The sequence below is a fragment of the Kryptolebias marmoratus genome, linkage group LG12 (assembly GCF_001649575.2).
Source record: "Kryptolebias marmoratus isolate JLee-2015 linkage group LG12, ASM164957v2, whole genome shotgun sequence".
NCBI classification, from domain to species: domain Eukaryota; kingdom Metazoa; phylum Chordata; class Actinopteri; order Cyprinodontiformes; family Rivulidae; genus Kryptolebias; species Kryptolebias marmoratus.
The window spans coordinates 16916624-16942250 of record NC_051441.1 but is presented as its reverse complement, the minus strand read 5'-3'; the positions used below and the strand labels follow the sequence as shown (position 1 = coordinate 16942250).

The following is a 25627-nucleotide window of genomic DNA, read 5'->3' as shown; positions in this document are numbered from 1 at the left end:
TGGCATTGTATGGTTATGTACCGTCACTAATAGTCACAGTAACAGCTAGCTGTAGCACTTCCTGTGCAACCTGGGGTTGAAATATCAAAATGTGTCTGCCAAAATCACCATGAAATGGAAAGCTGACAGCAATGTAAAGGTTTTAATAACAGCATCCTGCAGAAATATTATGATAACTCTGCTGGAGGTGTCCCAGTTGTACAGCAAGTGCTATAGCTAGCTGCTACTGTGGCTATGCAAATAACACATTTATTTAGAGTTTTTGATTTATCATTTTTGATTTAAAAAACACTAAATTCACAACCTTTCACTGTGTCAAAGGTATAACACATGATTTGTAATGAATGAGTGAAATCAGCTGTCAGGTTTTGTTGCCAACAATTACCAGTCGTTTGTTTACATTTGAACATTGACGAGTTTGCTTTGGATAGTCTCTGTGTGTGATGGACATCGAGTCTGTAAAATATTCCCCGGATGTAAACAGAGTCAGAGGGAGAACGATGGAATCAGAGACGTCAGGTGGAAAAAGAAAAGGTGAAGTTCTTCTTCTTCTTCTGGAAAGAAACGACGACTAAAAGCTGTGAGGACGAGAGGCGACAGAAGTGGAGTCATTCTGGGGAGGAAACGAAGCGGTGGAGAGCGATAAAGCTAAAGTTGGGGCTAAGATCAGATGAAATGAGTCGAGAACTCTGACAGGAGTATTTCCGTAACTGATCGTCGAATTTAGTTGTAAACAAAGGCGAGGAATATTTTCTGTTTTCTAACGCAAGTTTTACTAAAATAAACCTGATGAGTTTGACCTAAATTAACTCCAAAACAATAATTAAAAGATGCAGACATTGTGTTAGAAGCAAAAACACAGAAAAATCAGGTGTGTTGACAGCTATTCTGGCAGAGTAGAGATCTAGGAAGTGATGCTGACATGAGCAGCTGGAGCAAGTTTTAAGAAGGAGCCGCAGTCCACTCTGGCTTGGCTGCGTTCGGACTAGCCGTCAGCTCGCAAACCAGAAGCTTTAAAATATCAGCTGGGAACATCTGCTTTGCCACTGCCTTTATGGCATGAACTAAAACGAGCGCGATAACAGCGGGGGAACAGCGACATTAGACGGAGGTAGGAGGAGAGGGAGGAGAGGGAGGAGGGCGGGAGAAGCTCCACCCGTCCGCCGGAGCTGCGGCCACTCAGCATCTCATTCCTCTGGAAGAGGGGAGGAAAACATCTGCCGAGGAGAGTTTCACCTCACAGAGAGCAAGTGTGCGCTCTGCTCGGGACGACAACACGCACACACACACACACACACACACACACACACACACACAAACACACACACACATCGCCCGCCTACAGACCAAGTATTTGGTCCCCCCAAAAAAAAAAAAACAGAAGGAAGAAGAAGGAAGGAGCTGAGCGATGTTTGGCATGATTAAAAATTCACTCTTCGGAAATTCCGAGGAGACCGAATATAAACTACTCAGCAGCGAGACAAAGGTAAGCAACCATAGCTCTCTTCTTTGCCTCTAATTAATGTCTTTTTTCAATATATATTAAATTTATTTATGTGCAGTTTTACGCACAGGCAACCTGCTTTCCAGTAAAAAGGCTCATCAGATTCCTCAGCCTGATTGTTTTTGCTTTAATTTCAGTTTTAAACAGCAGTTTTCGTGCAGCTATGCGACAATCCCTGTAACCTTACCAGAGAGCCTGATTCGAAAATAAACAATAAAAGTAAATGGCTTTGTGACCTGTGAGGATGCGTGCTGACCCGCAGTGGGGCAAAGAGAGGAGGTGTTCAACAAGGCAGAAATAAAGAAAGATGGAAATGAAAGAAGGGGGGGAGGGGGCGTTATCACACCAGAATCAAGCTAGAAAGACTACATGTTCCAGTTTGTATTCATTCATGCATTCATTTTGACACTATGGGCATGTGTGTGCGTGTGCCTGCGTGTGTGCTGTTCATGCATAATAGATGGGGTCCACCTGGCAACTGGACCAAACTGTGTTTCCCCAGGCTCTAAAGTAATTTGAGGGTCAGGATTTGGTTTTAGGGTTAGTTTTACGTAACGGTTACGTTTAGAGGAATTTGTTTGTGGCAGATAAAGGTCAGGGCGAAAAGGCTAAGGAATTGATTCTGAAGCAAATGTGTGTGTGTGTGTGTTGTGTGTGCTGAATAAAGACACCTGATGTCACAGACACATTCACTGTATTCCAGCCTCTTTTTTATGTAGCCTATAGTGTGTGCTGTTGCCCATTTGCTCTTTACTTTCGAAGAATTTCAATAATCTAACTGATGCGTGTTTGTTAAATAAAGCGTAGCGCATTATCCATGCTCCGTGGACTGCTGGAAGCGTGCGTGTGGCCATGTGTTTCTCTGTTTCAGAAGTGCCTTAGTGGGTTTATCTCTTGGACAAAAGACGGCTTTTGAGAGGGGGATCAAGGGTGGACAAAAGAGGATTTCCGGTACAAGCAGAGAATGACCCGAACTGACACAAACCCACATTCACCCCGACAGACGGATCAGCTGGATGAAGCCTGGGGAAAAAAGGCCCCTAGTATACAGACAACAGGTTCTAAAAGAAATCCACTGCAGAGCTGTAAAGAAAAATGTTAAAAGAAGAGGCTGTTGGTTGCTGATCCGGAATAATGCCACCTCCAAGAATAGGGTCTTCTAAGCTCAACACCGAGGTTTCTCAAATCTCTGGACTTGACTGATGTTTTTAACAAGCGGACCCTGAAATCAGAGCCGGTTACGTGATCCTCGGAGCACCTGCCTGACTCTGACACCCAACACTTTTAATTAAAACCGATACAAAATACAGCTGAGCTGCCTGGAAGGGTGCAGACAAGCCCTTTTTTTTTGCACAGCAGAACGGCGACGCCGGGGCGACGTTTCATCACAGAGTCTGTCAGTGAACGCAGGAGATTATTTTAAACTCGAGCGACACGACGTTTAAACAATCGCTTTGCTTTGTTTTCATGCGTTTGTGCAGCTCGCTCAGGCACAGACTAATTACTGCACGGGTCGGCCCAGACGCATGACAAATTAATTGCACTCTTTAACTCAAGCCGGCCTCTGCTTCTTGTCAACCATACAATTTTAATGTTGGCCCCAATGACAAGCCATCCAGGGGGGGAGAAAAAACCCTAATTGCAAAGCAGGAGCTTGTGTACCTGTCACAAGTTACAGCTTCATGAACACTTGTTGTTGTCTTGTAAGGGTGTAGGAAGAAACGTGGCTGCAGGGTTGCATTCAAAAGCCTCTTCATGGACTTTTCAGGACCTCTGTGGTGAGGTTATACCCACCGGCAGATCTCAGTAAAAAGATAGAAGCATGACCACAAGGTGTGCTTTTAGCATCCTGAGATTTGAAAGTGGAAAGAAAGGACATGCTTAACTTGGCTAAAGATTTTCCCAAACCAGTTGTAACACATTTTTTTATATATAGTTTCTTCGCAGTTATCAACCATTTCAGCACACAATCAAAGTTTTATGGTTTTATGGGTCAGGATGAAGTGAGACAGAAGAAGAAAAACTGGTGCAAACAGCTCAGGTGTTGTTTTGGTTTCTAGAGCACAGGTTGATAGCGGTCATGCACAAAAATAGGCTGCTACGTCATCGGTTTTGCAAAGCTCTGTATCTCCATGTGTGCGGCACAAACAGAGCTTTTAAAAACCATAACCTCACCATCACAGAGCGGGGTTTATCAGAGACTACCTCCAGATTTTGGTTGTGGAGAGGATGACCTGCCTGTAGTCCTGACCTCCTCCCACTGAACACCTGTGGGATCAGCTTCCCCTGCTGTTTGTTCCTGAGAGGCCAACACAGCCACATGGACGTACATAAACTGCTGGTTGAAGAAAGCCATCCCACAGCAGTGTGTGACCAAGCTGATGAGCAGCATGAGGTGAAGGAGCCAGGCTGTCGTGGCTGTGTATGGTTCTTCCACATGCTACTGCGGCCCCTGCTTGTTTTATTAATAAATTAATAAATTGCCAGTATGTTCACACATATTGTCAACATGTTTTTTTAAGACTTCAATCGTCCAATCCAATAAACAGCACCAAATAAGGGGAAATAGCAGAGAATATTTGGCATGTAGTTCATGGGCGCAACTCTGCTGCTCAACCCATAAATACCTTTTTCTAATAAGTGTGGCTCTATTTAAGAGGAAATAAACAGGTTTTCCAACAGTATAAGATTTACTGCCAAGAAGCATTGTTACAACAGAAAAAATTGTCAACTAAACACAAATTCGCTTCCTTTTTGTGCTAAGTATATTTTGAAAATAATATCCGGACCGGAGTAGTGTGGGCGGGGCCAGAGAGTGCTACCACGGAGTGAGAGACAGAGGTGTGGTTACCATGGTGATCCTAATGAGAGAAGCTTTAACATTTCTTTGAATCTTGGTTTGCTTTTACACTTCTTCTACAGTCTATACATCACAGTGTAGGGATTCTGTCAGCTCATTTGCTGATAAAAGTTGGTCTAAAATTATTACTGGGCTTTAAAGAAAAAGGTTGATGTATGTTGGAATGTTTGGATACAGCCCGAGCACTCTTTGGCTGTATTTAGTTTGCAAATAAAATGCAAAAATCCTAAGCAAAAACACTGAAAATACATCATGTAGTTATGATGGAGGACAACAATGATCAGGTTCCTTCAAAGCCAATTAAACTGATCGTTCAGCCGCACAGATGAGCGACTACACTCCATGTTGACCCCACTTAATCGCATTTAATGCAGAATTGTTGCATCAGCTGTGCGCCTGTGTGCAGGGAAGAGCTGTGTGTACGTTTTCCTTTTGCCTCCGCTCTGTTACGTAAGACTTTCCAGCCTATTATTCTCTGTAATCTGACTGAGCCCCGCAGAGCAGAAGGAGAAATTAAATTAAATCAGTGTAAATATGGCTCATCAGGATGTGAGTTTCTCCTCTCCTTGCACACACACACACACACACACACACACACACAGAAGACACACATCGGACCCCCCTGGTGTACGTCCCATCAGTTCAGGAGCAGATCGCCATCATCGGTGTGTCAGACATGAATCATATCTGAACTTGACCTCTCCTTTGCTTCCGTCCAGAGGAGGAGCACAACTGTGTTTGTGTGTGGAGGAAGAGGAGGAGGAGGAGGAGGAGGAGGGGGAGAAATAGGATTTCTGCATTTGCAACTGTTGCCGTGAAATCCAAGCAAGCTCTGACTTTCTTCTCCTCTCTAGGACGGCGTCAGCTTCGAGGTGCGACGGTATGACCCTGGGAAGTACGCCGCCGTCTCCTCCGAGGGACGAACCTATGACCAGGTGACCGGGGAGCTGGTCAGGAAGCTGCTCATGTACATCGGTGGGAGCAACGAACAAGGTAAACCAAACCAACCCTCCTCGGTAATTTAGAACATAGACTTTTACAGTCAATTCTACACAACGCTGAGTCTAATCTGCACACTGAGTGCTTAAAGTAAATCAGAGAAAAGAAAGTGTTAATTATGAGAAAGGGTTGAATTTTAATGAAACTTGCAGAAAGTCAACACTGTATGTACAACTGCAAATGACTAGCAACACATACTCTATGTGAGATCTCGCAATATTGCATGAGAATGTGCAAAAGGTTATTTTTAAAGTTCTTTTTTCAACATAGAAATATCTTTGTTTCAATTTTTGGCACGAAAGGCAGCGGGCGATATGCATTCCTTCAAGGAATGCTAGGACTTTAATTAACAAATGCAATGAAAATGTCCTGTTGTGTATTTATGGGGGGTGAAAAGAGGTTCTGCTCATAACTTGTACAGGTTATGTAATTTTGCTTCAAGAATATTTTACTTTGAGTAGATATATCTTTGCACAGCCACTGTTTGGAGAAACAGAGTTTAAGTCAGATCAGATTTCAATATAAAAAATTTTATAATGGTTCCTTTAAAAAACAGTTTAATAAACCTTTATCGCTGTCAGTTTTGCATTACACTCTGTCAGAAAAATGATGACACTTCTGCAGAGAGTGTTTCAGGCTGCATCAGAAGTCAGTTTGTGCCCTTGTAACTAATCATAAAAAATTGTCTCAACAACTGAGCCAAGCAAACTGGACAGTGGTGTAAAGATTTATGAAATATGTGGTGTTCACACGAATTGCTGTGAAATGTTTGAAGCTAGAGTCGTTTAAAGACAGCAGCCTTCCACCCTGGTCTCGGCCTCGCTCGGACTAGCAGCTAACTCGTCAGTCAGTTCAGAATTTAACTAAATGTCCATAACCTTTCCGTTGAAACTCGCTGCAAAAGATCTGCACTGTAGCTTTAGCTTCTTTTTTTTTCTCACTTCCACTTTGTTGAAACCCACTTTGTTTCACTCCATATTCCCAGGCGAGGCCATGGGTATAGCATTTCCCATCATAATCACAGTGTACCCCCGGAATGATGGCGTCTTCTCTCGCCGTCTGGTCGTAGGCATCCGGATTCCTTCCACCTACCAAATAAGCCCCCCGACTCCCAGCGACAGTGCCATCAGGATTGAAGAGCGACCCGGCATGACCGTCTATGCTCTGTATGTATACATTTTAGAGCTACAGTATACAGTACAGTAAAACTGGTGGTGTGCATGTTTTCTCATGAATATGGTGCCAAAATATGACCTTGGAATCTGACGGGCAGGCGGCACGATGGTGCAGGTGTAGCAGATGCGCACCTTTCCAAAGCCAAGGCTTCATCAGTGAACCGCTGCTCCGTTCACCATTCATTCAGTCCGCTCTGTAAATGCAGCTCTACAGGACTGTGGTTCACAAAGGAAGACAAAACCCCAGAACATGCCTATCATTTGACCAAAAGGTGATGAATGGGAGTTAAGTCTTAGCCTCAGTCCAAAAGACATGTGGAGGAAGGACGTGAAGCGAGCAGTTCGTGTGAGGAAACCCACCAACAGCCCACAGTCAGAGTTGTTCTGAACAGTGCAGTGAAGTGAAATTCCTCCAAGCTGCCGTGCAGAACTGAAAAACTGCTACAGGAACCATGAGGTTATGGTTACTGCTGTGCAAGATGAGAGCACATACAGAACTAAAAGACAGTGATTCACATAGTTTCTTCGTTTTTGTTGTGTACCATTGGCTTTTCTGGGCACCCTTTGGACTTTACCAATGTTTCAGACAACATATAGCTAGAAAACATTCAATTACCACTGAGAGGAGCAATTTCTGAGTGCTACAAATGGCTTTTTGTGATGTGAATGTTCCCCGCAGACAGTTCAGTGGCTTTGCGGCGGAGAGCGAGTACCGAGCCGAGGCCCTGCGTCTGACGCGCACCCTGGGCGAGACGGCGCCCTATCAGCGCAAGCAGTTCTTCTGCTGTAGCTTCAACCCGCCGCTCAAGCCTTACGGACGCAGGAACGAGGTTTGGTTTCTACAGGAGGAGCCGTGAAAGCCGGTCCCTTCGTCGAACCGGATCCTCCCGAGTTCGTTGTCACCGCAGGACGCTGTGAAACTTAAGTCAGGTGTTCAGCAAGTGGGACCGTTTTGGGTTGAATCATCAAGGAAGTAGCAGCTTCTATTTCTTTATCGGACTTTCTATATTTTTCAACTTCTTTAAATGTTTTTCTTGAAATAACAGAACATATCTTAATATATAGTTTTTACAAGGGGTATTTGTGTTAAGAGGAAAAAGTAGATATTGCAAGTTCAATCTCTTCAGAAAGAAAATGCATCAATAAACAGCACAGAAACAAATGCTACTTCCTTATAGCCATTAAACGATGTAAATATTTGAATATTTCTATGTATTTGTATGTGGAAAGAACTGCCCTTTTAATTTCCTTCTGAACTGTTTATCCTTTAATGCTATTAGTTTCCTTTAAAGCTTCCTTAAAATGAGTTCAAGCTATGGAAAAAATGCATGGTTATAAAAAGCACACCGCTTTCTGAGTTCGAACCAAAAGAAGAATCAAAGGCCTAGCGTTTCTTGAAGGACTGCAGATCACCCGCCGGCTTCCACGCCAGCGTTTTAAACTAAAGATCATCTCATGACGAGAAACGACAGAGCTGTCGCCGTTTTGGTCAAACCTTGAAAAGACTGAGACGTGCAATCTCAAGCGATCTCCCGCTCAGAATCGGTGCTGTGAACGACGTTACATTTTGACTGAAAATCTACAAAACGGACTTTATGTTAGCCAAGATTAATTAGCTGTGGCAACCATCTTGAATTGAGCTGACTCCCAAAGTTGATCGGTTGTAGATATACATCTAATGATTGCTTTCTGAAAGTTTCAACAAAATCCAACTACTGGCTCATTAGACATTTTGCTAACAGACAAACAATGCTGACTGCAGTTAATGCCAAAGCATTTAAAGTACATGTTGTGGATGACTCTCAGCTACCACATCAAATTGTGACTCAATATCTGTCCAAATGACTGATTTATAGCCATTTTTGTGTTGTTGTTTTTTTCGTTTTTTTGCAGCCATCTTGAATTAGGTTGGCTCCAAAAGTTGTCGCTGTACATTTGATTATTATTTTCTGATAGTTTCTTTGAAATCTGTCTATTGGTTAACAAGATATTTTGCTAACAGACCATCAAAGACACAGGATCTCCTGTCTTTCGCCTTCTGTGAGTGGGAGATAATTAGTTTATAAATTGATGGGCGGGCAGCTGGGCTCTTCTGTAGTGTTATTTATTTTGTGTTACACGTTGGTTCAGAAAGCAGAAATTTGTACGTTTGTGTTTTAGTGCATGACATTTGCCATCCTTATGAAACTCTAGAAACTGTTACACCGACCCATTTGTTGAAGTCCGTTTTCTGTGATGGAGTGAAATGAACCTTCAGGCTTGGCTTTGTTTCATTCCATAATAAATACATGATTCAGTTAGAGAGTGGACTGATCTGATTCTCTGATTTGGTCAAATGTGTGTTTCTGTCAGGATTAGATTTCCCTTAAACTTGACCCAGTCAGCTTGAAGCTTTCACAAAATACTTTTGTTCCCATATAGGCAGTAGTAAAAATGTTACAGTAAAGCACTTTGCTTCTTCTAGAGAGTTCATTCACGCTTAGGTAATAGCTCAGATTATCTGAAGTAGAGCTCTGTGGAAGTGTTTTGAACAATTAATATCTTACCTGTTATGGATAGCTCTTTAAACAGCTTCAGCTGATAGCTAGTCTGAGCGAGGCCAAGACCAATGTGGACTGCTGCCATCTTAAAATAACTTGTCTAAAAAGATTCATTTTAACTCTGTTCTTTTAAATCTACTGTCATCACTTTTGCACTACATATTACAAGTATTTCAGCAGAGATGTTATGATATTCCTGCTGGATGTGCACGACAAGTGCTACAGCTAGCTGCTGTTGCCATTTAATCTAACACGATTTCACATGTGACAACATATACACTTTCTGTTAATAGCCATTAGATCATCAGTCTGGTCAAAACCAATCTTTTACTTCCTCCAGTTTGAGGTCATTCAAGTAGCTATCTACAACAAGTAAGATACTGATTGTTTATGACAGAAGCTCACTTAAAAGATCTGAACTATACCTTTAAAGCCTCGTTCTGCTATGCATTTGTGCATCTGCAGCACTCTTCTTTTCTTCAGTCTACAGTCACACACTGAATAAATTAACTAAGAAAATGGTGTTTAGTTTAAAAATATACCACCATATACTTTTAATAAATCACTTTTTATTAGATTTTAATCAAGACAAATTCAGCAAAAAGAACAGGAACTGCAAATAAAAAGGTATTAATATACAAATATTTGATTACATCTGGCAAACTACTCTCCCCCACCCCCTTCCTTCTACCCACTACATCTGTGTGCAAATAATCCATCACATGGGCTGTAACTGATGCAGATTGAGGAGGATGTGGCTGTAAAGACTGTTGGCCCCTCACTCCTCGTCAATCTGCAGAAACTGCCCTGCCTTCAGAATCGTCAACAGCAAGCAAAACGCCGAAGGGCCCTGAATATATGTGGCCCTGTAACCCCACACTAGTGTAATTACCGAAAGAGCAGACTTCTGGTTTCAGCTTGGCTTTTGTTTACGTGAACAGCAGCGGAAGCTGAAGGTATAGTGCCTTTAGGTACCCCGCTGTTCACCGTGGTATGTGAGATTTCAACAAAGCACTCAAACGTTTCAGAAGAAATCTTTCTGATCCCACTTATCAAATATTACACTGCTTCTTACCATCCTATATAAATGTTATGATCGATCAAATACACCGAGTTAAGTTATTGAAGCTCTAATGTGACTGAGTGCAGGATAACACTGATCACAGAGGAAAGAGAAATTACTGAAATAATGCTTAAAGTAGGATAATCAGTCTGTTATGTAACATCATTAAAACCAGATGTGTTTTTGTTTTTGGACAAAAACTAAAAAAAAAAACTAACTACATGTAGAGGAGTTTTCTCTTGTTAATAAATACAAGAACCGCCATCATTGAATGGGTACAAAATGTTTCAATAGGAAATCCAATCGGAAAAAAGAAAAGAAAATACACTGCCCCTTTCTATACATTTCAAAACAGAGGCAGGCCTGCGTTAGAGAAACTGAGAAGAATTAATCACACTGTCGAGAATGTTACAAATAAAGAGTTTTCAAAAAGCAAGAGTTAAGGAACGTGAAAACAGCACTTTAAAGACCGTTTCACTGATTGTGTGTTTGTTATCGCTGACACCTTTCACCCCTGTGTAACTCGTCTGCGTGTTACAACCGAGTCCATCAACGCTTCGCCTCGCTCTAAAACGTATTTATTTAGGAGTCGGAGAAATTAACTGGGAGTGTCACCGAGTCTCAGTTGTTCTTCTTGTCAGGAAAGTCAGGGTTCGGTGCGTATGGAGGAGGCCGCTCCTGCAGATGGGGGGGGGAGATCAAAAACAAGTATCATGTCATCAGGAGGACAGCTCCCATGTCGTTTCAGGTCTGATGTGGAGGAAACGGGCAGGGAGGCTTACCGCAGGCATGTAGACGTTGTGCGGATTGCTGGGATTATAGTACGCGCTGCCTGCTGCTTCGGCCGCCTTCGAGTTACCTGGACCTAAAATAAGACGCGACAAGAGGAAGATTGAAACAGACAAGTTCTGCATTCAGAACATGTTTGGGAGCAGATGCTGCAGCTCAGAACACGGAGTGCAGTGTTAGTCATATGAATCTTAAGTGACGGCTTCAGAAATCCTCAAGACATGAATCAACGAGGAGCAACGTGAGAAACTCGACCTCACCCTGAAACACAGACGTGTCACGCTGGGATCAAACACATCCGGCGTGCACAAAACTCTACAAGTGTCATCATTTTGTTGTTAGATTTAAATAAATTAAACATTTGCATGCTTTTTTTTTTTAATAAGCGATGAGCTTTGAAGTGATTCATCACGAAGAAGAAATTTAATCTGACATGTGCAGTGACACAGACACACAGAGAGAGGAAGGAGAGGAAAGGGGGAGAAGAGCCAGAGAGTGGGGGAAAAAATAAAAATAAAACAACAGACCTGGAGGAGGAGGTGGTGCAGAAGCCCAGTTCTGAGGAGGTGGAGTCCAATTTTGTGGTGGCCCAGGGTACGGAGGAGGGGGGGCCATGTAGTCAAACCCAGATGGGTACATTCCTGAGACAGAAAACCAACGGGTTAACAGGAGAATATAGAAGAGAGACGCAGGGAAGCACAAAAATATATAATAACCAGGAGGACGGGGAGCGGGAGGACGGGGAGCGGGAGGAACACCGCGGCTCTAAAATATCCAAAATTACAGACCTGCATATCTTCATTACATTTATACAAAGTGAAAAAGAGGAATCAATAAAAAAATGCCTGAGCTTTAAGTTAAAATCGTTTCAGCACATAACTACCACTGCATTACCAGCTCAGACGGCTACATTTGCGTTGTCGTGATTTTTAGCAGAATCTAAACGCAGACATCATTATGCAGATGGCTGAACTTTGTACCTGCTGCTGCCGCTGCTGCAGGAAAGGGATAGCCCATATTGCCAGCAGGAGGAGGAGGAGGAGGAGGACCCTGGTAGAATCCATTCTGCTGGGGAGGGGGTGGGTAGGGGTAGCCGTTCAGAGCAGGCGGCGGTGGACCGTAACCGTTCATCACTCCTGGTGAAGGGTAGCCATAAGAAGCAGCGCCGTTCTGAGCTGGAGCAGCACGAGAGGCTGGAACACAGAAGGAGAACGGGGTGTTTGTAAAAATGGTGGTTTGTGTTCACACAACTACCGGTACATTCATTAAATTCTGTACTCTTAGCAAATGTTGTCTGTAATTCTTAAAAGGGCTATTTTAAGAGGTAGTCAGTTAGTACAAAAATATATGAGAATGATTAAAATTGCGAGCATACAAACCATTTGTGGCCAGTTTGAAGAGGTGCTGTCCCAACTCAATGGCTCCTCCACTGGGAAATGACATTTTAAAATGGGCCTGACCTTCCCAGCCACCTGGATAACCAGTAAACTTAAATTAGAAACAAATACAAAGAACAACCTGGATTACAGAACCTGTTTCTTTTAATATTAGTACAATACAATTAATGAATCTATTTTCTGCTGATTAACCATGATCAGTAGGCAGAAGCAACAGGTCCAGGAGGAAAACCCAGATGTTCCTCTCCAGCTCCTACTGGAGGATCTCAAGGCGTTTCAAGGCCAAAGAAGATTTGTAAGCCCTCCAAAAGGTTCTGGGTTTGCCCCAAAAACTCCTCCAAGTGGGACGTGCCCAGAACCACTTCAGCTACAACACAAGCCCACACCTAATGCAATCAGGCAAAAAGAAGGCCACCTACCGCCCGGCTCAGCCGACACAGTCCCTTTTATGTAGTTGGCTCCAAACACTGGCTGCTCAATGCTGCAGCCCTTCATCAGGTAATAGGGGAACATGGCCGAACCAAGGCAGTCCTTGGAATTATTGGACACGAACAATAGCTGAAACAGAACAAACAAGAAGTTACAGAAAGGGCAAAGAAGCGGCAGCACGCTAAAATTGTGCATTAAATTCAAAGTGCATTTAACGTAGCTCAAGTTAGGTTATACCCTGTATGGCGTTAGATAAATAGTGCCCTTCTTGGTCCCCTTCAGCAGATCAGTCTTGCAGGTGACATCGGTGAATGACAGCTCCACATTCTTACAGTCCCTTACAACACTGAGAAGAGAATAAACAAAGTAGGTCATCCCCATAGAGACACCAGATTATCTAAAAATCACCCAGAAAGGTACATTTTGGAGAAGTTAACCGCTGTATTTCACATGATAATGTAACCCCACTTTGAGCAATACCAGTGTGTGATGACATTTGTGTTTTAACGGTGTCAACATGAAAGGAAAACTAAAAGCCACCTCCTGTTTTGATAGTTGGGTAACGAAACAAGCTAGGTACAAGAATACAACCAATCCTAAAAAATATACAATGAGAACAAAGAGTTGGACATTATCTTTTTGTGTAAAATAAATATAGGTTAACACACCCTAAACAGGCGAACAAATACAACCCAAATGTCAGCAATTACTCAGAAAGGCTAGGAGCGCTAATGTTATCCAGGCCAGCTAGCAGCGGTTCGCTACGCAGCAGCGGAGAGCGGAAAGTAAACAAGCTAAACGGAGAGAGGACAGCAGCTGGTTCAGCACGTTAACCTCACGGAAAAATAAAAAAAAAGAGACAATGAAACATACTAAACTCACCATTCTCCGTTGCTTATCAAAACTCCGCCGTTCTGTGAATGATTCCGATTCAGAGCCATGGTGTCGGTCAGGAGATTTCTGGATTTCTCCCTGCTGCCTGTTGGCTTAAAGCTAAACTATGTCAGACTCGCGCCGGAAGTGACGTCATCGCGCCAGTTGACAACTCGTGACCTGTTTTTTCCCCTCTGTTTACAGACTCAACTGAGGAATGCTTTCCACTGTTTATATATATGTTTTTTAATTAATTAGGATTTTAAGTGCTCTTCCTAGTAATCAGTGTCTGTCTTTTTGAAGAATGTAAAAAACTGAATATTTAAATATGTTCAAAGTAATTTTAGTGTTTTTTTATTTATTTATATTTAAGAAAGTTGCTCAGGTTCAAGCAGCAATCAAAGAGTTTTCTTTGTTTTTATTTTGTAAAACTTTTTTTGATTTTATGCTAATATTTTAGTATGACTCTAAACCTAACTTGCAAATTTTATTACAAAACATCTAAATCCTTACAAGCTATATTTTAATTTAAAAAGTATAATTTTGGGGGGGATATGTTTGAATTTTTTTTACTTATATAAGTGTGTGCTAAAATTTTCTTTATGAGCAAGGATTGTATTCTGAAATCTAGTCTTAAAACCAACTTAAAACCCCACATTGTAAACAATGTTGTTACTGGAGAGTAGCACATAATACCACACAATTATTAAGAGAATAGTTTAAGAATCTTGTTTTAATTTGTCCTAATTTTTTATCTGCAAACCTGCAGTGGTTTTGAAATTTGACAACAATATGAAAACATGTTTTAAATACATTTCATTACTTTTGCAGTTCATGTTTTTAAAACTTTGGGGAGGGTTTGATCCCTGATTCTAACTTGAATTTAACCACCAATACCTCAGCTCTAACAGTGGCCTAAAGCTAACAGAATAGAGGCCGTGCCTGAATAAAAATGGCTCATGGAGGCTAATTAGACGGTATAAGCTTTGGCACAGGCAGAGGGAAATGAAGGCCTTTAATTAGTGGATTTTTTTTTAATTTTTTATAGATTTTTTTTATTGCCTGAGCAACAAAAGATAGATCAAGCTGAGCTAGTTCAACCTTTCCAAGATAATAAAGAAACATGCATCTTGATGCTCTCTGGTCTTCTGATTGAAGACCAAACAAGCTTCAGACTGATTAACACTGATTAACAGGTGTCACGTGACACGCCCCCTGTCAAGGAAAGGATTCAGCATTTACTTTTTTTTGGAGTAGAAAAGGTAGACTATACATAAAACAGAAGTTACAAGGAGATGACTTATAGCTTTATAAAAATAACTTTGGGTTTGCTCCTTCTGAGCCTGATGGTGCAGCGCTGCTGTGTCTCCTCCACCCGCCAGGTAAGGAGGGGCACACCTGCGCACATGTCCCACCTGGCCTTACCGACGGTCAGCTGCTCTGTCCGGGGGATCAGAGCCGAGTTCGGCCCGCTGGTCAAAACTAACCTGCATGTTACAGGTAAGACTGTGTCAGTGGAAACAAATACAAAAAAGGGAAAAAGTCTGAACACAACTGTGTTTTCTTGGATGATTTTTTTGACCCTGTGTGGATTTTAGAGAATCCACAAGTAAATCAAACTTGTGCACTTTATTCTTCCTCACTTTTTTTTATTATTATAGAAGTTGAATGTTATCTAATCATTCCACTCTTAAACAAAAACCAGTTCAAATAAATCATGAAAAATAATAATAATAATGACATTCATGCTCATGACTGAATATGAACTTTTGACTTTACCTGTATGTGACATGTGAAAATATATACAGTAAAAACCTACAAATACTTTGGCATATTTGGCATATATTTAACAGTTTATACGTCTCTATGATCCAACAGTCTAAAGTGGTGAAATAAGCCACAAATCCCCTGTTTGGGTCACATCAGGTTATGTGACACTGATGTGCAGCAGCGGTGCTCTAACTTATATGTGTGAGTTAATATGTTGCACATAAATTTGTGAGTGTACGCTGACGCCATTAGTCTTTTGCGCCTCCTTTTCATGCTGTCCATTTGTAGAATATTGACAGTAAAGTCAAAATGAAAGCTGATGTTTCAAGATGGAATCAGAATCTTGCTCCAGTTTCCACTTCACATGTTTGTCTCAATGTTCTTACCTCTCAGGCCTTGTGTTTTATTGACTAATTTATACGACAGTAAACTGACTCAGAAAATAGGAATTATAGTGGATTTTTACTTAACTAAGTCATAAAAGATATTTATAGGTCTAATCATTGAAACAAGTGTCTGTTTGCATCATATTAACTGTATTTTTTTTTCTAATGTTCTTGTTACAGTATACTAATTGTATTTATTGTTTTTATCTTTATGGCCCTTTGTTTTATATATATATATATATATATATATATATATATATATATATATATATATATATATGTATGTATATGTTGTTGTTGTTATCTAGACAAATCAGGGGTTAAAATCCCTGTGCTTAAATCTAAGAAGGGCTGTGGAGTGAGGATGAGAAGAGAGGGGAACCAAAACGTCTCATTTTTCAGCAGATATGACAGCTGCTACGCTCATGTACAGGTAAGACGTTTCTGTTCAACTTATTTCTTCTGTACATGAAAAAGACGATCACAAATTCTAAGTTTAGATTACTATCGCCCATTTACCGCATGTCACACGTATTTGCCTGTCTACGCTCATTTGTCTGTCTGTTAACAAAATATCTAATGAACCATTGGAAGGATTTTAAAGAAACTTTCAGGAAGTAATCACTGGATGTACGTCATCAACTGATTAACTTTTGGAGTTAGCCCAGTTCAAGATGACCACCACAGCTAATCAATCTTAGTGAACACAGAAATGGATATAACTCAGTCAGTTTTACAGATATGGAGCTACAATTTGGTGTGGTAGTAGCTGAGAGTCATTTCTATCACATGTTCTAGGCGCTATCAAGATGTGAGACCTTTGTTTAAAACTGGTATGTAAGTCAGCGAGCAATAAACATTCATTCAAAGAATGCTGTTTTTATTAGAAACATGTTTTTTGTTTTCTTTTTAATTCAGACTCAAACAATAAAACCAAACTGGTTGCATATTTAAAGCCTGTATAGAGGTTTGGCTTTTTATTGGTCTGTAAAACAGCCTTCAGCATGCAATGCAAAAGTTGAGCCCATGACTTTCTCACATCCACTTTTCCTCCGCAGGGCAGCAAAGTGGTCGTCCCTCTGCTGGCCCAGCTGACCACCGCAGAGGATCGGTGGATCAGAGTAAATATCAGCTGTCCTCTAATAAAAAGAAGCAATCAGAAGGGCCAACCAACACGTGAGTTGATCCTTATTTATTTATTTATTTATTTATTTATTTATTTATTTATTTATTTATTTATTTATCTTCATATTGGAACCTTTTTGTGTTCTGAATAATTGATTTGAACTCAAATGTATTGGCTGATATCACAAGCAAATGTCAAAATGAGGCTCATCTAAACAAATGTTTCTGTGTCCGGATGCCAACCTGCAGCATTCCCTCGAGACTGCGACACTGACAAATCTCTCCGGATAGACTGCGGCCACCAGGGCATCTCCAATGAGTCCTGCGACAAACTGGGATGCTGCTACGAGTCTCATGCCGCAACCTGCTACTATAGACTCAACAGTAAGCCAAACAGGGTGGGAATATCTGCAAAATGCTATTGCAAATGTTTCCTCAAACCACGTTTTCTTGTGCTGTGACTCGGCTCAGCCTGCTCTCTGGACGGACACTTTGTGTTCACTGTAAAGGTTACAGACACCCACCCACCGGTCGATCCCAGGAGCCTCGTCATCAAAGATCAGCCTCACTGTCTCCCTGCACTCTCAACCCCAGATACAGCTGTCTTCAAGATTGGAGTCATGGACTGTGGGGCAAAGACGAGGGTAAAGAGATGAGCCAGAGTATTGATTTTTAAATTAAGATAAATCTGAATGGAGTGAGTATCAGCTTGAACAACACTTTTTTTTTATTAAACTTGCCCTTTCTTATTGAAAGCTGGTTCCTTCTCAGTCATCAAAGCTTGATTTTAAAATGCTTTTTGTTTTCTTGAAGCTGAATCATTTGCTTGGTTTTTAGACAGACGGAGATCTGGTGATCTATGAGGTTGAAGTGGAAGAGCTGAGCACGAAAAGTATAAACAGACATTCATCATTTAGGTATGCATGTTTACTTTTTTTTTAAAGTTCCACGGTATTACAAGAAGGTCACCTATTTGTGGTAAAATGTAAAATGAATGGGGTAATTGTGCATTTCTTATGTTCATGCTCCAATGGGACACAACATAGACATTTGGAGATAACATTTAGAGACATCTAAATGGCATTTAGAGCCAACATTTAGAGCCGTCCTCTAGAGGGTGCTACAGCACCCCCTAGAGGATGCTAGAGGGAATGCATGTCCAAATGCACACCTTTTAAAATGAATGAAAAAAAAAAGACAGGTTACATTAGAGCTTCATATGTTTAGCTTCCAATAACTGATATTGAGTTTTGTAAATCTGACATATAAACTAATACACACACACAATTGAAACATATTTCCATGGCTAAGGTGTTGTCCTCACAGACGAGCATGTTTTCATAACCTTGGCAGATATTCTGACTCCAAGCAGGTTTCTTTGGAGAACTAAGGCCTTGACTAACCAAAACACTGAAAATCGCAACATTTCAGTTTAATTGGCAATGTTTGCCCTGTAAAGTATTAGAAATATTATTAATTATCATTTCAAACAAACAAAGAAGTGCCGCCCTGTCTGTCACAAGTTTGGAATGGCTTCAGCATTAAGTGTACCAGCTCACATCTGCAGTTGTACATGCAAATATAAACCACTAGTGTATGAGCCAGACCATGGCAAAGTTTAAATATTGATTCAAAGACAAACAAAAAGATAACTACTAATAAACTAGAAATGTGCTCCAACAATGTGAAGACCACTCTAGACCATCAACATCAGAGATCACAACGTTGCTGATACATTTCATATAGAATTAGTAGCTACGCTGGCACTCTTGAGTATCTTTTCCACCAGTTGTGGGCAGAATTGGCAAAAAACAACCAAAAACTAACCACAGGCACCAACATTAATTGGTTTTCTCAATGACAAAAGCAACAGAACTGGACTGTATCTCCAGTTATATAATTGTCTCTCCTTAGCACATGCGTGTTGAACAATTCATGTCCTGATATTGTGTTTTTAGTCTCCAGGTCCAGTGCGAATATGAGGAATCAGATCTTAAGCTTGCAAAAGCCTTGAGGTCACTGTATACAATGACCAATCCACCATCTGTGGTCGCACAGGGAACCATCAAGGTGCAGATGAGAATAGCCACAGGTATTAAAAATGTCTTTGTGTTTCCTGATCACTTAAGTCCTGCTTCTGATTATATTATCTCTTTCTTTCTTTAGACGACTCGTTTTCGTCTTTTATTCCCGAGGACAAGCTGCCGCTGACCTTACCGCTGCGTGAGGTGGTGAATGTGGAAGTTTCCATCGCGGAGCCGACCCCAGATCCCGCCCTTTCCCTGCGTGTACGAGACTGCTTCGCCTATCCCATGTCGAAGCACTCTGTGTGGACGCTGCTCCACGACGGGTAAACACAACATCTGGAATGAACTGAGAAAGCGATGCTAGAAAGCAGGACACAATCTTACTACTTTTTCTTTTGTCCTGGACAGATGTCCCAACACTCAAGACGATATGAAGAGCTCTATCCCAACAAACAACCAGGGAAATACCACCACTCACTCTCAGTTTAGGAGGTTTGATGTGAAGACATTTGCCTTTTTGGACCCAGAAACGGGCAATCCAAGCATGGAAAAAGTATGATTTATTAAATGAAGATATTTCAGTGCTACAGGCATCTTTAGTTGCATGGTCATGGTTATGTGTAATTTCTTTCCTAGATGTATTTTTACTGCTGGGTGGAAATCTGCACAAATGATGTTGACTGTGCTCAGCGCTGCACCATTATATGTGAGTATCATAGAAGTTGTGGTTAGATGTTTACATAAACTCTTGGGCATGCATGTCATAATAATTTTGGTGGCTTATGAGGATTTGAATGGTTCTCAGGGAGGAATGATTACATAACATGCAACTTCAAACAAGACCTGGGTGCACAAGATTGAATTTATTTATTCTCTAATCTGCACAGGGTCAAATTTATACATATAGGTTCTAATATAGACATTTAATAAATTAAATGTAATTAGTGGTGCTGAAGGATCTAGAGTTTCTTTTAACTTTCTATTACAATAACTTCTGGTTGGTGACCATGATTGACTGCAGCTAGTAGTTTCTCTTTACCAGCATAAATGGGATTTGTTTGACAGAATCACTGGACTGACCAATACTCAGAACAATGAGAAAGTCCAATGAACCCTCTGAAAATTTAAGGAGTAGAAATTGGTTAAGATGTTCAGGAACCACCAAGGCTCGAGCCTGCGATGAACCGGAAACTGTTTGTCTACAGTAAGGCGAGTTTTACCACCATGGACTGAGAAGGTGCCGACCAAGAAAGAAGCCCCTGCTTCAAAAGCAACACCTTCAAGTTAGACTGATATATACAGCTGCTCTCACAGACGAGCCAAATGCCTTCTGGAGTAAGGTTTTATGGTCAGATGAGACAAAGATTGAGCTGTTTGGCCACAATGGCAAGACGACGTTTGGAGGAATAGGTCTGAAAAACCAAACTGTCAAGCATGGTAGAAGTAGCATCATGTTGTGGTATTGGTGCATTGTACAAAGTGGATGAAAAAATGAAGCAGGAAGACGACCTCCAAATTCTTCAACTTCACCTTAAATCAACAGGTTGAAACTTGAACGCATTTGGATTTTCAAACAGGACAATGATCCTAAACATCTGAACTTGTTTCTGAATGGATGAAGGTGCCAACATTAAGCTTCTGGAAAGGCCTGCACAAAGCCTTGAACTCAAGAAATTTGAAACTTTCAGTGCCAAGAAACAAACGGGTTGAACTGAACTCTACCAGTTCAGTGATAAAGAGTGGTCAAATATCCAGCCAGAATTACACAGGATACAAAAAAACTGTGGTTGAGGGACAACTTGTGCAATCAATTCTTGTGTTAAAAATCATTGAAGATGTATGTTGTATAATCATTCAACTCTGGAAAAAAAGAACGCTTCAAGTCAATCAATAAAAGCCCCAAATTACTGAAACTTGGACCTATGAGTGGACGTAAACTTTTTGACCACAGCGGCACGTTTTACACTTTATACTATAAAATTCTTGTCTTCATTTTGTCTCCTTTTCCTTCCACAGCATCAGAAGATGAGAGACGGAGAAGAGAGGTCCTTCCTGCGTCCCACCTGCTCCAGCTGGTCTCCTTAGGACCACTCAGACTGGTCCAAAATGACACTGAAGTGGGCGACCGTTCGTCTGAGGAGCAGAAGACGAGTAACTACCGCCAAACATAAGTCATTGTGTCTCTGGCAGTAATTCAGTTGATATTTGCTGTCCTCCAGCGTTTCAGGTGATGCTGTATGTTTTCTCTGGTGTTGGGGTCGTCCTGATGTTCATCCTGCTGTTGGTTCTGTGGTCGGCCATCCGGAGGTGTCAGAGGACAGAAGGCCAGCGCGTGTCTGACGCACAAGCTGCCAGTGAACAACCTAAATAAATCACTTCTTTTCTTTCATAAAACTTATTTTTTTTGTACAGCCTATTATTATAAGAGTAAAGTATTAGAAGCGTAAAACTACAATGCTCAACTACGACCACGCCAAAGTTTAGCTCAGTATCTGTAAAACTGACTGAGTTAGCCATTTTTGCTCTTCCTAAAGTCAGTTGGCTTTGGCAGCCATCTTGAATTGGGTAGGCTCCAAAAGTTCATCAGTTGTAGACGAACATCCAAAAATTACTTTCTAAAGGTTTTATTAAAATCTGTTGAGTGATTCATGAGGTTTCAGTTTATTCCAATAGTTAATGGCCAAGTTTTAAACACTGCTCTTCCATGATCAGTTGGCCCTCAGGGTACAAGCTGGGGATGACTCTCAGCTACAACCACACTACAAATAACTCAATATCTGTATAATTGACTGTTGTAGCCATTTGTATGTTTGCCAAGATTGCTTCTCTGTGGTGGCCATCTAAGTTGATCAGTTGTAGATGTACATTCAGTGATTAATTTCTGAATGTTTCATTGAAACTCATTAAGTGATCCATGTTTTCTAACATTACAAACACACACACACAAGCAAAAACACTATAGCTTGGTCTTTGTTGATGAGTGATAATTAAACTCATTGTGTCTGCTTGTAAAACACACCAAAATACTCCAAGACAAAAAAGGATTCCTAATCATCTGACTTTTCAGAATCACAAGACTTATGGTCTGCAGTAATGATTCTTATCACAATGTTTTTTACAAGCAGGCCAGTTGAAAACCTGAATTCTGTTACTTTTATTTCACGTCAAATGAGCTAAAACTTCCCTGGCAAAAATAAAAAATGGATGACAGCTTTCATTCCTACAACTGTCTTTCTGCTATGGCAAAATTTGTCCAAATGTGTACAGGTACCAAATGTGAAAAGTTTGTTTTTTAAATCATTGAATCCTGGTTTCACACACTTTCACAGAGCACTAAGACTTGTTTTTTTAAGAGTTTGTAAAATCTAATAGCATTCATTAAGAAAGTTTTGGTTCTCTGAGGATTTGTTATTGTTTCATCAGTCTCATGCTGACATTTATTGAATATTCCTGAAAACACTATTTACAAAAAAAACAAAAAGCTCATGTGTAGAATAAAACTGGGATGCAGAAAAGTTAAATGAGGAGAAAATAAAATAACAAAGTTGAGTTGATTCAGTAAGGTTTGAACTTTCTCTGAGCTCTCATTAGAGCTATTCTCTGTTTGTCCTCCTCAAACTTCTTCCTCAGTTCAGCGATATCTGGAAAAATAAAAATAAAACTTTAACATTCACACGTTCACGTCCTATTTAAGATAAATGTGCTCTCACAAACTGGTGATAAAATATGGGTAACGTACGCTCTTTTTGCGTGTTCCTGTGCTGCCAGGTGTAGAAGTTCAGAAGCTCCTTCCTCCTCTTCTTCCTCTTCTCCCTCTGCAGAGTCCTCTGATCGGCCGCCTCGCTGTGGGGGCGGGCCTTGGCGCCCTTGTGGCCCCTGGTGACTTTGACCCAGCCCTCCTCGTCCTCCTGTTGTTTCTCGGCCTCCTGCTTCTGCCGCTCTTCCTCCTGGGACGAAAAAGAGAACAGAACCAGGTTGGAGTCCGGCGAACGACGACGGGTGCGTGACTCAGAGACGCAGAAACCTCACCTCTTCTTTCCGCTTGTCGTAGTCCTGCATAAAAGCGTCGACTATTTGTTGGAGTTTGTCCGTGGGGATGAAGGACTCTATGTACTGTTGGATCCATTCTGCCGTGGGGAGATGAGACATGTTTGCGTCACATGATTTGTTCTTTGACTCCCTTTTAGATACCTTTATCCTCCCACTCCCCTCCATGTTGTCTTGTGTGCCTCGCAAAAACACTCAGGTTTAATAATTGACTCAGAAGCTTTTTCCCTCCCAGAAACAAGACAATGTTTAATTTTAACTGTAAAATAAAACCGGTACACGGCTGCGTGCAAGTGTAGCTACAGACACAGAAAGCGAAATGCTAACAGCCTTCCATGTTGGAGAAAATGTCCTACTGTACATCTCACTGTCCTTAGACCACATATGAACATAACACTAAAAACTATTTGCTTCGAGCTGCTTTATTGATAATTTATCTTCTACCTTTAGTCTCAAAAATTAAGTTTTAAGCAGAAAATCTCCACTGCTGGACACAGCAGGTTCCACACTACAGGTCAGTCCTGATTCGATGAAATCACATCAATGTAAGTGTTAGCAGTGGACAAATGAAGGCGCTAAAACCAGCAGAATGTGTCCATGAGGCAGACTGCTAACAGGACCATATGTTAAATCAGTGCCTCTCACATGTGGGGTTCCCAAAGGGTCCACTAATTTCCTTTCCTGTACATGCTCCCGTTTTCTTCTACCTTAATAAATATGAGATTTCATTCCCTTCTGTGCTACAGACTCTACAGATCTGTCATTCCTTCAAAAAGAAGCCTACAGCTTCTTTAAACGACACACACGGCTCTGGACCTTCTCAACCTTAACGACCAAAAATTAGAAGCACCGATGCTACATCTTTATAATCTTACAAATCAACTTTCAGAGGGCTCTTTGCTGTTAGGGACACCTACCAAACTTGTTGAAAGACCTGGAACAAGTTTTAAAAATCACACGTGTCATTTTATAGGTACTGAGCTCAAATTTGGCGTGGTAGTAGCTCAGGGTCATCCACAGCTCATACTCTGAGGACTAACAGATGATGAGATGTTTGCCTAAAACTTCAGCACTCACTCTGAACTCCTGTTCTCACTGGACGCAGCTGCGTGGAGACCACCAGAGGATCATCACAAGGATGGGATTTAGCTGCTGCTATACTAGACGGGCTTTCGAACACAACGTAGCCCACTTTGAAGCCCTGGGACAAAGAGACGAAAAGACACAGTGGATCACCTGGATGATGCTGCACACAAGAGCGGAAAGGAAGAAGAAGTGAAATGAAAGCAAACCTGTTTCTCAGCTGGTCTGAAGAGCCTGGAGAGTCTGGGTCCAGGCTCCTCAGAAGAACCCGGATGATCTTTCAGCTCCACGGACCTGACGCTGCCGAACTGGGAGAACAAATCCTTGACAACAGCCTGAAACAAGACAACACAACAACACACGGCTGTCAGGTGAAAGTGCCAGGCTGTTCCCCCCAGAACCCGATGAGCTGGTTGATGAACCCCACCTCGGAGCAGTACGGGGGGATGTCGAGCACAAATAAAGTCCGGTCCAGTGGTCTGCCCGAGCTCTTCTCGGCTCGGACCTTGTGCTCCTTCACGAACACGGAATGCCGAGCAGAACTGTCGGGGCTGAACTGTAAGGAGAGAACTGCGAGGCGAGAGGAGGGGGGGCAAAAACAAAAACATCAGTATCTGAGCTCAACCAGAGGTCCGTTCTGTTTAAAATATCATTTAATATGGTTCCGACTAATAATCTGCACGCTAAAGCCCTTATTCGTATAATTATTACCAGTAAATCCTCCTGGAATAACACAAGCCTGGTTACGGGCATGTTTCCTCTTGGGCGGCGCCATCTTGATTTGACCTTTCGCTGAACCGGAAGTGTTACAGTCCGCTCTCAAGGTTTCCTTCTCTCCTTATTGACACACAAGTCTAAGTTATATTATGTTTTTTCATGTTTTGTCATTGTATTCATATTAAAAAAAATCAGTAAATTGTATATCACAAAAATATTAAAAAGTTCAAATTTACGTACAGAAAATGTCCAATTTCATTCACACAGCTCTGAACAGAACCATTTATGTTATTTGATCTTTATTTTGGCTTTTTTGTAATTTTATCTCCATAAAATCTAAAGAAATTGCAGTAAACTACATTTCACAACAAAACTTTTTCCATGTTACCTTCTGTCTCTGCATGTCCAGGTGACTAGTTTATCATTTTGTACAATGTAGTGCCTCTCGTTGTACAGCAATGAAATCTGCTTGTTTTATGCTAAAATATAAATATGTAAAACCAATACTAATTCAGTTTTTATTCTTCAGAAAAGTGCAATAAGAATTGTAACGAAAACTACTTGTAAAGAGCCAACTAATGAACTCTTTTATTTAACAAATACAACAAATCTTCAGGACTTAGTAGAGTTTCAAGCATCTCCAATTATGCATGAAGGAAAAAAATCAATTATTACCTTTAAATACCCAAAAAGTGTTTGGAAAAGAGAGTATTTGTGACTTTAGAGGACAATTTATGTCCAAAAGCCTCCTATGAGGACTAATGTCAAACAGAGGTGTAAAATTGTGAAATATTTTTTGTAATGAAATAAAAAATAAATAAATATAGCTTTAAAATTACAGTC

The 25627-nt window shown here is 41.1% G+C and overlaps 4 protein-coding genes across 4 annotated transcripts; 2 read left to right on the top strand and 2 right to left on the bottom strand.

The window, feature by feature from the left end:
- The first annotated feature begins 1164 nt into the window (after positions 1 to 1164).
- Positions 1165 to 8269, top strand: LOC108236160 (heme-binding protein 1). The gene is made up of 4 exons (XM_017416644.3): positions 1165 to 1486; positions 5219 to 5357; positions 6349 to 6529; positions 7218 to 8269. The coding sequence occupies exons 1-4, from the start codon at positions 1409 to 1411 to the stop codon at positions 7393 to 7395; spliced, it is 576 nt and encodes a 191-aa protein (XP_017272133.1). The 5' UTR covers positions 1165 to 1408; the 3' UTR covers positions 7396 to 8269.
- A 1574-nt stretch (positions 8270 to 9843) lies between these two features.
- On the bottom strand, positions 9844 to 13794 carry wbp2nl (WBP2 N-terminal like). The gene is made up of 8 exons (XM_017416634.3): positions 13639 to 13794; positions 12994 to 13102; positions 12747 to 12885; positions 12310 to 12402; positions 11911 to 12123; positions 11458 to 11571; positions 10924 to 11006; positions 9844 to 10819 (listed from the first exon to the last, which is right to left on the bottom strand). The coding sequence occupies exons 1-8, from the start codon at positions 13695 to 13697 to the stop codon at positions 10763 to 10765; spliced, it is 867 nt and encodes a 288-aa protein (XP_017272123.1). The 5' UTR covers positions 13698 to 13794; the 3' UTR covers positions 9844 to 10762.
- Positions 13795 to 14823: 1029 nt separating this feature from the next.
- LOC108236116 (zona pellucida sperm-binding protein 4) lies at positions 14824 to 21335 on the top strand. The gene is made up of 12 exons (XM_017416571.3): positions 14824 to 15129; positions 16094 to 16218; positions 16844 to 16961; positions 17160 to 17294; positions 17382 to 17554; positions 17748 to 17827; positions 18869 to 19002; positions 19077 to 19260; positions 19346 to 19490; positions 19574 to 19643; positions 20954 to 21088; positions 21157 to 21335. The coding sequence occupies exons 1-12, from the start codon at positions 14925 to 14927 to the stop codon at positions 21306 to 21308; spliced, it is 1656 nt and encodes a 551-aa protein (XP_017272060.1). The 5' UTR covers positions 14824 to 14924; the 3' UTR covers positions 21309 to 21335.
- Positions 21336 to 21607: 272 nt separating this feature from the next.
- Positions 21608 to 24921, bottom strand: rrp7a (ribosomal RNA processing 7 homolog A). Its single transcript, XM_017416635.3, has 7 exons — positions 24779 to 24921; positions 24495 to 24637; positions 24277 to 24402; positions 24062 to 24185; positions 22967 to 23064; positions 22677 to 22884; positions 21608 to 22578 (listed from the first exon to the last, which is right to left on the bottom strand). Exons 1-7 carry the CDS (start codon positions 24840 to 24842, stop codon positions 22493 to 22495), a joined length of 849 nt encoding a protein of 282 aa, XP_017272124.1. The 5' UTR covers positions 24843 to 24921; the 3' UTR covers positions 21608 to 22492.
- Between the last annotated feature and the right edge of the window lie 706 nt (positions 24922 to 25627).

Bases quoted from the DNA above. Each gene is read 5' to 3' on its own strand.
- LOC108236160 (XM_017416644.3), top strand. From the start codon at position 1,409: ATGTTTGGCATGATTAAAAATTCACTCTTCGGAAATTCCGAGGAGACC. The intron at 5,358-6,348 runs GTAAACCAAACC...CCATATTCCCAG, and splicing joins CGGTGGGAGCAACGAACAAG to GCGAGGCCATGGGTATAGCA. The intron at 6,530-7,217 runs GTATGTATACAT...TGTTCCCCGCAG, and splicing joins GGCATGACCGTCTATGCTCT to ACAGTTCAGTGGCTTTGCGG.
- LOC108236116 (XM_017416571.3), top strand. From the start codon at position 14,925: ATGACTTATAGCTTTATAAAAATAACTTTGGGTTTGCTCCTTCTGAGC. The intron at 17,295-17,381 runs GTAAGCCAAACA...GACTCGGCTCAG, and splicing joins CTGCTACTATAGACTCAACA to CCTGCTCTCTGGACGGACAC. The intron at 17,828-18,868 runs GTATGCATGTTT...TTGTGTTTTTAG, and splicing joins AACAGACATTCATCATTTAG to TCTCCAGGTCCAGTGCGAAT.
- wbp2nl (XM_017416634.3), bottom strand. From the start codon at position 13,697: ATGGCTCTGAATCGGAATCATTCACAGAACGGCGGAGTTTTGATAAGC. The intron at 13,103-13,638 runs GTGAGTTTAGTA...TTCTCTTCTCAG, and splicing joins TTGATAAGCAACGGAGAATG to TGTTGTAAGGGACTGTAAGA. The intron at 11,572-11,910 runs GTACAAAGTTCA...TTTCTGTCTCAG, and splicing joins TGCAGCAGCGGCAGCAGCAG to GAATGTACCCATCTGGGTTT.
- rrp7a (XM_017416635.3), bottom strand. From the start codon at position 24,842: ATGGCGCCGCCCAAGAGGAAACATGCCCGTAACCAGGCTTGTGTTATT. The intron at 24,638-24,778 runs GTAATAATTATA...CTCGCCTCGCAG, and splicing joins TATTCCAGGAGGATTTACTG to TTCTCTCCTTACAGTTCAGC. The intron at 24,403-24,494 runs GTGGGGTTCATC...GTCTTGTTTCAG, and splicing joins TCCCCCCGTACTGCTCCGAG to GCTGTTGTCAAGGATTTGTT.